Genomic DNA, 11254 nt, shown 5'->3' with positions numbered 1-11254 from the left:
ACGTGGATTACATTTTAAACATGGAGTTTTGGGCTTTTGAAAGGCCAATGTATTGGGCAGTACGTTGGAATCAGGACTGTATGTGAGCCTTCAAATCAGGCCTTTTTAGATTTGAAGAGTTTGAGGCCAGTTAATTTCCTATTTTTCTTTTGGGATTTTTATCGACGTTTTAAACTTATTTACCCGTTTTTAACTAGATTTTTATATTTATAAAAAGTAAATAAAGTATTTTATAAAATTTATACATAAATCGGGTTAAAAGCTATAATGTATATGCAAATTGAATATTCTCCCGGTCTATAATAAGTAACCATTTTGCCCTTTTATTTTGGTTCAAAATAAGTTTTCTCTTTACATAATCAAGAATGAATTAACATTAGTTTTTCAAATTTTTCCTTATTTACATATTCCAATGTATCAAGTTAATAATATGTAAATTTTAATTAAAGTTATTTAGTCAAAAAAATCTTTTTTATCTAGGAATTAGTATTTTCTTAAGCAGTGTACCAAAGGTAAAAAATTTACTTATTGTGGACCGGGGGGATATTTAACTTTTTATATATACAGAACATGATCAAAAACTATAATTTACATATAATTTATATATAATTATGTCATTTGTATATATTTCATATGTCGTTTGTATTCGCGACCTACAAAATATATACAATTTATTTATGTCGTCGTATTCGAGTTTCGGTCTAAAATTTCAACAAAAATCAACTTGAATCTTCACAAAATTCTCTGAAAATTGAGATATAAGCTCCAAATGATATTCTCAATCATTCAACAGCACATAATCTAAATAAATAATAATTTCACAAAATTCGATTTCCGAAATCAAAGTTTCAAAACTTTTAAATGGTCGTCAATGAAGTTTTTAATGAATTAATAGAGTTTGAATCCAAAATCTTTCTTCTAGAGGCGAACAAGCTGAACAATTTGATCAATGGTAATGATTCAACATCAATGACAATAATCCAATAACACATAGCATAATTTTATTTCTTTAAAAGGAATCGAAAGGAACCTCATGAAATAAATATTTTTATTAAGTCATGTTACTCATATATCTACTAGTTTAAATAATTAAAATCAAAATTTAAAAATATAGGTATGAACTAACTAGAAAATTTATGATGCATCTTGCTTCCAGTAATATCCAATGGATATCACACTCACAATGGAGTTGGGTCTTGGAAAATTCAATTATGGAGTACCCAAATTTGTCCTTTTGATTATGATTGTTGCATTTAGTGAATTTTAAAAGAATAATTTGATTGAATAATCAATCATGCGTGAGAAAGAAAAAGTGAAAGAGAATGAAACGAGAGAAAATAGGTAATATTTGAGTCTAATACATTATTTTGTATATAAATAGTAATAAAATTCGATAAGAATTTCAACTACATGCAACGAGTTTTTTGATAATTATGCAAACCTTTATTTATTTATTTATTTTTATTTCTACGCAGCTTTTCTTGTGATACTGAAAAGTGAAAACCGTCCATATATTTTAATGACCTAAATTTGGTGCAAAATGTTTAGTAAGTAATTTTTTTCTGAGAGCCTTTAAGTTGTATTCATATGCTAGCAATGTGAAAATATATTTACATAATTAGGTTTTAAAGACTAATTGCAGAAAAATATTACATTATTGTTTGGAATGATATCCTGGCAAAAAGATAGATAACCTATTAGAGTTGGTTAAATTATGTTTAACACTTTTTATACAAATATAACATAAATTAAATTCTACTAACATTACTGCTTCACATATAGAAATGTTAAGACTTTCTTTTTATCGCATACTCTCACAAAGTGAAATTATACTTCCTAATCGTGAAAAAAAAAACTATTCACATCTGATACTAAGTGATGAATACATAACACGTGTTTTATTAAACACATATTATCACAATAATCATGATTAATTGATTTATAGTTTTATCTCAATAAATGACTTAGTTACGATTAAGTAAGATAATTTAATGTAAGTATTGGTGTGGGTACTCTGGTTTCTTTTGCCAAGTTTAAGTCTAGTGTGTTCTTTTTACTTAAAAGAGGAAATTTTACCTATTTATGTTGCGTTATAAACATATTTACTTCTCTTAGAGATGTTTTTATTCAATTTTGAGAAAATTTCACATAAGAACAACTGGGCTCCCTACTTTTCAATTTTATAACCCATATTTTAATTTACAACCAACTAGCCTAAAAATAATAGGCTAAGATTCAACATTCAACTTCAATAGGTTCTCGAAATTACTATTTAATTTTTAAAAAAGATTGCTCAAGCTTTTAAGTTAATTTTCAAATTAGTAATTGTGACTCAAATATTAGTTCAACAAACCAAATTCATTTGGGTGATAAAAATTAGATTTTTAACAAGCTTAAATACGTGGGTTTAAATTTCGAATTTGATTTTGTGAGAAATTTAAAGTGGGTGTTATTTAGACTTGTTAGAAATAGTATAAGAAAATTGTATATAAAATTTGAATTCATTTAATAGAGATTTGGACTGGTTTTGAACAAGAATTGCAACTAAAAATCGTGGAAGAAGTTCGTCTAGAGACGCTTGTATAAAGGTGTATAGAAGTGTATAATAGTGTATAAGATGTGTTTATACACTATTATACAAGATTATACAAAAAATTGACTTCGTCTTCTTCCTTGCGTTTTTTTCTAAAACTTAACTCAAATCTACTCCAAATCACTTCAAATTTAAATTTTAAACTACCTTTTGATATTTTCAATCAATTGGAATAACACTCAATCCAAACAACTAACAAACTCAAAAAATCCTATTTTCGAAAGCAAAGCTTTGAATGGCCTTCAATGATAGACTTCTACTCTTCAATTTTCTTACATTGCAACCAGGTGATACATGGGGAGAAGCAACTATGGCAGACGGCCCCTTAAAGCATATGTAGAAGATGTGAGAAGAAGAGAGAGTGAAAGCAATGGTTGTGAGAACACAGATTTAACTCCATAGCTTTTAGAAGCAATGATTGTAAGAATACAGATTTTGAATTTGCTAGTGCTTTCAAAATAAGTACAATATGAGCTAAGTCGGGTAAAACTTAAAAACGTGGGCAATTTTTTGTTATGGTGTGAAGTCAAGTGTATTTTCTTGTAATTCTTTCAATTTTTTTTAAAACTTGTTATGAGTCGACCCAAAAAAATTATTACGAACACTTATTCCTCATATTTAATTGAGTTATTTCCGTTTTAAATCTTCATCACATGAAAAGCACATATGGACTCTTTTTGGTCTGCGCATTTTCCAACTTAATTAGTATAAAATAATAATGATAAATGACCAAAAGTGCATATTTTTGAAGGCATTTTCATCTCATTTGTCGTGTGAGAGATTACATGATTTTTAAATGAAATATACTCATTACGTATTTCTTGTGTGTAGGAGTGAGTTCGGATGATAACAGATTAAAAGATATCAGATTGTTCCAAAAAGAAAAAAATGGAAAGAATGATGGGAGCTACGTCTTTTCTCGTACATGGCATGAAAACGGACGCGAAAAAAAAGACAACTGAAGGTACAAAATAGTGAAGTGAAGCAAAGGCATGGATCGCTTCTCGAAATGGAAGAATTTCAAAAGCTGAATCCGCGTCCATGGGCGCGCGACACGCAAGCATAGACGCGGATTTTGGCTTTTCCCATCCGAGTTTGGATTGATCCGTCCCATACCAACTCTAAGTAATATAAATACATCAAAGAATGCCTTTTTAAGGGTTATATAATATCTTTGAAGGCAAGAACAAGCAATGAGCAAGGCGGAAGATTCGGAAACGAGTTTTTATCTTTCTTCTTCCTTTTTCTATTATTGGTGATGAATTCTAATATTGTAGTTGTGCAAACAATTGTGAGTAGCTAAACTTTTTTATCTAGGGCTTAATGGAACCTCTTGGAGGATGATTTTTCATTGCGTTTAATATAAATTTGCCATTGAATTTTCTCTACTTGATCAACTATGATATTATTGTTGTTGATTGAAGGACCCTCACTTGAGTGTGCCTATTTAGTGTGTATTTCTTAAAAAATGGTACATATTTACGTAGTTGTTGAATATCATTACTCCTAATGTATGTGGGGAATCAATACGAAGGTTTCAAAGGTGGGTTTAGGAATAACGAAATCTTGGTGTGATCATAGTGAAAGGTAAATTAATGCCACCTAGCGTAGTTTGGGAGAATACGTCTAGTAAATTAGGTAGTTGACTCGAGCGAGAATTACTACACCCGAAGTGCTAACGGTCGCTAGAGAATACTTAGGCGAATTTATAGGAGACGTAGCGGGGAGGATTCCAACAATTGGGTAAATCATAACTCTAGATTTTTTTAATTTTGTCTACAACCTTTGCTTTATTAGTAATAAAATTACAGCATTTAATTATTTGACTTTTAGTAAGTAAACACACAACTCTTTATTTAATATTTCTGGAAGTTGATTACTTGAATTCTTGCAAAACTAGTAATTGTGATTAGTAGGTTAATTCCTGTGAGATTCGACTACCAGATTTGTAAACCATAGTATATTTACAACGATCACTAGACCTTTTAGGAGGCATAGTTGGGCGTGATCAAATTTTGATGCAGTTGATGGAGAATTAGCGGTGTTATTAATTATAGCTAGAAGAATTTCTAGGATTCTTAGATTAGTCAACTTTCTTGATTTTAATTTCATTACATTTAAATTATAACGTTTGTAGTCTTGTGTGTTACAAGTGCATGCCTTTAAACTACTTGAGAACTGGTGAATTATTTGAAATATTACCGGACCCTGAGAAAGCTTTCAAGGCATTAAATCGTGCAAATAAGAAAGACAAATGACAACAACATCCAAGAGAATAAATTGAATTAGACATGGGTGACGTTTTAGACAATCAAAACAACAGAAATAATGAGAATGACCCGAACAATTAGGGTGTGGCACCTCTTGTGCCAGAAGTAGCCGTTTATGATTGGAGATAACCCACCGTTGAAAATCTGGTAACCGCAATTGCAGTCCCTCAGATATAAGCGGAATCATTTTAAATCACAAATAGCATGCTACATCTGCTGCAAAAAAAAGGACTGTTCTCCGGGTCTTACATTGAAGATAAACAATAACATATGAAAAACTTTTTGTCAATATGTGTTACTCAAAGGCAGCCAAATGTGACACCAGAAGCAATTAGACTATTATTATTTTCATTCTCAGTGACTGGGGAGGCTCAGACTTGGCTTAATCCGCTCTCCATAAACTCCATCACCACCTGGGAGCAATTAGTCAAATAATTTTTGAACAAGTTCTACCCACCTAATAAGACTGCAAAGCAAGTTGATGAAATATTGAGTTTTAGGCAGAAACCAGCTGAAACATTGCAAGAAATGTGGGAAAGGTTTAAAAGGATGTTAGTTAAGTGTCCACACCATGTCATTCTAGATCAGATGTTGGGATAGAGGTTTTACATCGGATTAGAGGATATCTTGAGGGCCAACATTGATGCTTCAGCCGGTGGAGCATTTTTTAGCAAATTATTTAGAGAGTGTAAAGTCATACTTGATAAACTGGCTCAAAACTCACGATGGATGACAAGAGACACTACAATCACTTATGTCGTTCACTCAGTAGCCCTGGAACAGAACAAATCTATAGCCGAGAATATAGCTACTTTGATGACTCAAATAAGTATCCTCGCTAGGAAGATTGATGAATCAGGCTAGAAATAGGTACACATAGTTGATACAACTAATGGAGAATTATGCATACCATGTATTAACCAACCATATGTATGCTCCTGGAGCGGTGAAAGTGACGACTAAAACTACCAAGAAAATATGAACTATGTGAGCAATTTTGGGGGGCAGAGACAAGGTGGTCAGAATTGGGTCCATCAAAATCAGCAGTATAGACCAGCACAACAACAATACAACAACAACACCACCAATAATAATAATACTAATAGTAATCATCATCTTGGAGCTATGTGACCACATGGCCAAGTTGTGTCTTATAAAAGGCAACAAAGATATAATCAGCAGAATCAACAACTAGCTTATCAACAGCCTCAACAACAGATAGTGAGATAAGATGATGAATTATTCGAAATTAAAGAATTATTGTAACAACTCATTAGGTCCAATGGAAAAATGCAAGTGAAGGTAGATGCGTATGACTCAGCTATCAAGGTCATTGAGGTTTAATTAGGGCAGATATCCACGAATCTTAATAATTATCCTTAAGGGACGTTACCCGCGTACATACATATCATTCTAAAAGAGTAGGGCCTGAGAAGTTGATGGCTGTGAGTCTGAGAAATAGTAGAGATCTAGATCTGGACCCGAGAAAACTGACCAACTACAACACTTATGCCAGTACAACTTGAGGTAGATGAATCAATGGATTAACTGAGGTAACATTACAACATGAGCAAGAGGAACCAAGAAAGGAAAATGAGGTTGCAAAGGAAATTGAACAAGTGCAAGAGAAGGTATCCAAAAAAGCACTTGAGAAGGAACGGACTCAAGTCACATTAAAGAAACGACCTCTAGCACCCTTTTCGCAAAGGTTGGCTAAATATCAGAAGGATGAGTAGTACAAAAAAGGCTGAGCAGATTCAGGTGAACATTCCTCTAATAGATTCCTTGCGTGAGATGCCATGTTACGCAAAAATAATGAAGGAATTGATGTCTTGCAAGTTTGACTTTATAGACCTGACCACTGTGACATTGACTCAGACTTGAAGTCTTGTGGTGACAAGACCTGTAGTTGAGAAGCTATCTGAACCTAGAAGTTTCACAATTCCATGCACCATAGGTATCTATACATTCGCCAAAGCGTTGTGTGATCTGGGGGAATCTATGTTACTATAACTAGCTGACTGAATGGTGAAGAGGCCTTTAGGTATACTTGATGATATACTTGTGCAGGTTGGAAGATTTGTGTTCCCTGTGTATTTTGTTATTCTGGACTGTCAGGTTGGTGAGAAGATTCCCATAACTCTTGGAAGGCCATTCTTGGCCACTGGGAGAGCTTTGATTGATTGTGAAATTGGAGAGCTAAAGTTGAGATTGAATAATGAAGAGATAACATTTAATGTGAAAAAGTCCATGACGCGACCCAGTGATTTTGCTACTTGCTCTCTGATTGAAGCAGTCGATGTAATCATAGAGGATAATGATGAGACACATTATGCAAAAGTTATTCTAGCAACCTGTCTCATGAACTTAGAAGAGGTAGATAATGAGGACTTGGCAGAGTGGGTCTTGGCTCTTGAAAGCCAAGGGTAGTAGAAAAAAGAGCTCGAATTCGACCCTTTACACTTAGAAGAAAGAAAGAACCCCCTCGGCTAAGCCATCAATTGAGGATCCACCATAGTTGGAGCTAAAACCGCTTCCAACTCACCTCATGTATGCTTTCTTGGGACCTAACTCGACTTTACCTGTGATTATCTCATCTAGTTTATTAGACGTGTAGGTAGAACAACTTTTGCAGGTTCTGAAGGAGTGTAAAACTACAATTGGGGACCATTGCAGACATAAAGTGTATCCGCTCAGCCTTTTTCATGCATAATATTCTACTGGAAGAAGAGCACAAGCCTTTCAGAGAGCATCAAAGAAGGCTGAATCCAAATATGAAAGAAGTGGTGAAGAAAGAAGTAATCAAGTGGTTAGATACGAGAATTATTTTTCCCATCTCAAATAGCAACTAGGTTAGCCTAGTTCAGTGTGTTCCAAAGAACGGTGGAATGACTGTGGTACAAAATTATAACAACAAGTTGATATCAACAAGAACAGTCACATGTTGGCAAATATGTATGGACTACAGAAAATTGAACAAGGACACCCGAAAAGACCATTTTCCCCTACTGTTCATTGATAAGATGTTAGATAGACTGGTAGGGAGGTCCTACTTTTGCTTCTTAGATGGATACTCAGGGTATGACCAGATTTCTATTGCCTTTGAGGATAGAGAGTAAACGGCTTTCACCTATCCATATAGCAACTATGCCTTCTGGAGAATGTCGTTTGGCCTATGCAATGCACCTTCCATATGCCACATTCCAAAGATGCATGATGGCCATCTTCACGGATATAGTTGAGGATATAATGGAGGTTTTCATGGATGATTTCTCAATGGTGAGGGACTCATTTGATGATTGCCTTATTAATCTGAGAAGAATGCTGAAGAGGTATATGGAGACTAATCTGGTGCTAAACTGGAAAAGTGCCATTTTATGGTACATGAAGGTATAGTATTGGGACATCTACTTTCAAGTAAGGGCATTGAAGTCGACCCTGCCAAGGCTGATGTAATATAGAAGTTGCCACCGCCCACTTCAGTCAAAGAAATAAGAAGTTTCCTTGGTCATGCTGGCTTGTACATGCGGTTTATAAACGATTTTTTCAAAATTACTAAACCTTTATGTAAATTGCTTGAAAAAGATCACCCCTTTGTGTTTTCTAATGATTGCAGGGTAGCTTTCGAGGAGTTGAAGAATGGGATAGACATTGCACCCATTATAATTGCACCAGTTTGGGAACAATCGTTTGAGTTGATATGTGATGCAAGCGACTATGTTGTGGGAGTCATTTTTGGGCAGCGAAAAGATAAAGTCATTCATCGTGTCTACTATGCAAGTAGAACCTTGAGTGGTGCCCAACTCAACTACATTATAACCGAGAAGGAGATTCTCACATTACCTGATAGGCTCAAAGATAGGTAATGGTTTATACTGACCATGCTTCTCTCAGGTACTTAATTGATAAGAAGGAGTCCAAGCCACGTCTGATTCGATAGGTTCTACTACTACAAGAATTCGACCTAGAAATCCGCGATAGAAAGGGAATGGAGAACCAAGTGGTTGATCACTTGTGCAGGCTGGAAGGAGTAGAGAAGAAGGTTGAGGTGGATGAGATCGTGGAGACTTTTCCAGACGAATAATTTTTGTCCACAAGCCTTGAGGTAGCGTTATGGTATGCAAACATTACAAACTATTTGGCAGTATTGTTCCCTATAACCTTTTCTTTGCACAGAAGAGAAAGTTCTTCCGTGACTGTCATATGTAATTTTGGGACAAGCCTTATTTGTTCAGGATTTGTGCTGATAACATAATTTAGAGATGTATCCCCAAGACAGACCAATCTTTTATTTTGCAGGCTTGTCACGCATCCCCATATGGTGGCCATTTTGGAGGAGTAAGGACAACTGCAAAAGTATTGGAGTTAGACTTCTACGAGCCGACATTGTTCAATGATGCAAACTTCTGGGTAAAGTTCTGTGATGAATTCCAACAGACCGGGAATATTTCCGGTCGACATGAGATGCCCATGAATCTAATTTAGGAGGTGAAAGTGTTTGATATATGGAGAATCGGTTTCATGGGTCCTTTTGTCAGCTCATATGGCAACAAATATATATTTGTAGTGGTGGAATATGTTTCAAAATGGGTGAAAGCAGTGGCACTTCCTACAAATGATGCAAATGTTGTCATTGGATTTTTGAGAAAGAACATTTTTATCCGATTTGGCACTCCAAGGGCAATAATCAGTGATAGAGGCACCCACTTATGCAACAGAGCCTTTCCAAAGTTATTAGAGAAATATGGCCTTTGCCACAAGGTTTCCACTCCGTATCACCCACAAACAAATGGGTAAGTGGAGGTGTCAAACAGGGAGATAACGAGTGTTTTGATAATGACCGTTAATGCTACAAGAACGGATTGGGCGAGAAAGTTAGATGATGCACTCTAGGCCTATCACACTATTTTCAAAACTTCAATTGGCATGTTTCCGTATAAACTGGTGTTTGGAAAGGTATGTCACTTACCCGTGGAGTTGGAGCATAAGCTTTGTGGGCATTGAGGCAACTGAATCTTGATATGGAAGTTGTAGGTACAAGTAGAGTCATAGAGTTACACGAGCTTGATGAATTCCGTTACCATTATTTTGAGAGCACAAGTATATACAAGGATATAATGAAGATGATGCATGACAAAAATATTCTTGAGCGAAATTTTAAACTTGGAGACGTAGTATTGCTATACAATTCGAGATTGAAGTTGTTTACGGGCAAGTTGAAGTCAAGATGGTCAGGACCATTTCGTGTGGTAGATATGCATCTTACTGGAGCCGTAGATATTGCATCGGAAGATGGCTCCCGCAAGTTCAAAGTTAATGGGCAAAGGACAAAATATTATCAAGGCATGATTGAGGAAGATAAAGTGATTTCAACCATGTACTTGAAGGATCCTTGATAAGGGATAGCCCGAGTCGTGCTGCGACATTAAATCAGGCGCTTCCTGAGAGGCAACCTATGGTCATGTTTTAACCCGTCATGCTGCGATATTAAATCAAGCACTTGTTGGGAGGCAACCCAATTTTCGTGCTTTACTTTATTTACCTAGTTTGATTTGAAATTCTTGAAGTGTTGACATGTTTATGAGTGATGCATGGATGGAATTTGCAAATCGAAATGACTCGAGGTGAAGAAATCGAGAGAAAAGGCCAAAAGTGGTTAAATTTGCAAAGCTAAAAAAAGCCCAGCTCGGACAGCGCCCGCGTCTGTGCGTCGCGCAAGTTCACGTGCAAACTATGCTGGCCAATCTTCAAGGGCAGTAAAGTCTTCCCAGGGCGTGGCTCATTTTGCGATTTTTAAAAAAAATATTTTTTTCTTTTCTTTTTCCATTCTCCAGATTTTTGCCTTAAACTCCCTTTCCCTTATTATTCTATTATTTCCCTCTTCTTCCCTCCCTATGTTTCCCCACCTCAGTACGTCCCTCTCCCCCCTTCTCTCATAAGTTCCCCAACCCCTCTCCACCCGACTGGTAATACTTTCCTCCCTTCCCCCTCTTCGTTTCTTCTGTTCGTTCCCTACCCCATGTAACTTCCCCCATCCCTTTCTTCCTTTAGGTTAGCTTGTGTCTTTTTTTATTTTTTTGTTCTTATTTATGTTGGTTGAGTGATTCAAATTTTGAATGGTGGAGTATCTTTTGCTCTAAAATTAGTTGGTTGTATTACATAGTGAGGTGAAAAACTATAATTCCTACCACCTCACTCAAATTGGGAGGGAATAACACATAACACTTGCATTGGCACATGAAGGTTAAAATTATGCATATAAGGTGTTTGGCAAATTACTTGAATGGGATTTTTGATAGTTTTTGTGAAGTCTAAGTAAAGAACCTAATTGTTTTGGCAATATGGACATATTTTGAATGTGGGGTAGCTGTTTGGGGGTCTTTGAACTTAA

At 35.4% G+C, this 11254-nt stretch overlaps 1 protein-coding gene across 1 annotated transcript; it reads left to right on the top strand.

The window, feature by feature from the left end:
* The first annotated feature begins 7929 nt into the window (after positions 1-7929).
* Positions 7930-8947, top strand: LOC138908876 (uncharacterized). Its single transcript, XM_070199571.1, has 3 exons — positions 7930-8243; positions 8480-8725; positions 8884-8947. The coding sequence occupies exons 1-3, from the start codon at positions 7930-7932 to the stop codon at positions 8945-8947; spliced, it is 624 nt and encodes a 207-aa protein (XP_070055672.1).
* The last annotated feature ends 2307 nt before the right edge of the window (positions 8948-11254 follow it).

The sequence above is a fragment of the Nicotiana tomentosiformis genome, chromosome 1, assembly GCF_000390325.3.
Source record: "Nicotiana tomentosiformis chromosome 1, ASM39032v3, whole genome shotgun sequence".
NCBI lineage: Eukaryota > Viridiplantae > Streptophyta > Magnoliopsida > Solanales > Solanaceae > Nicotiana > Nicotiana tomentosiformis.
This window is presented reverse-complemented; position numbering and strand designations above follow the sequence as displayed.

What these genes read in the sequence shown, in the direction of transcription:
- LOC138908876 (XM_070199571.1), top strand. Translation starts at nt 7,930, where the DNA reads ATGGATACTCAGGGTATGACCAGATTTCTATTGCCTTTGAGGATAGAG. An exon ending in TGGAAAAGTGCCATTTTATG is followed by an intron (nt 8,244 to 8,479) that starts GTACATGAAGGT and finishes TAATGATTGCAG; the next exon opens with GGTAGCTTTCGAGGAGTTGA. An exon ending in CCTGATAGGCTCAAAGATAG is followed by an intron (nt 8,726 to 8,883) that starts GTAATGGTTTAT and finishes TCACTTGTGCAG; the next exon opens with GCTGGAAGGAGTAGAGAAGA.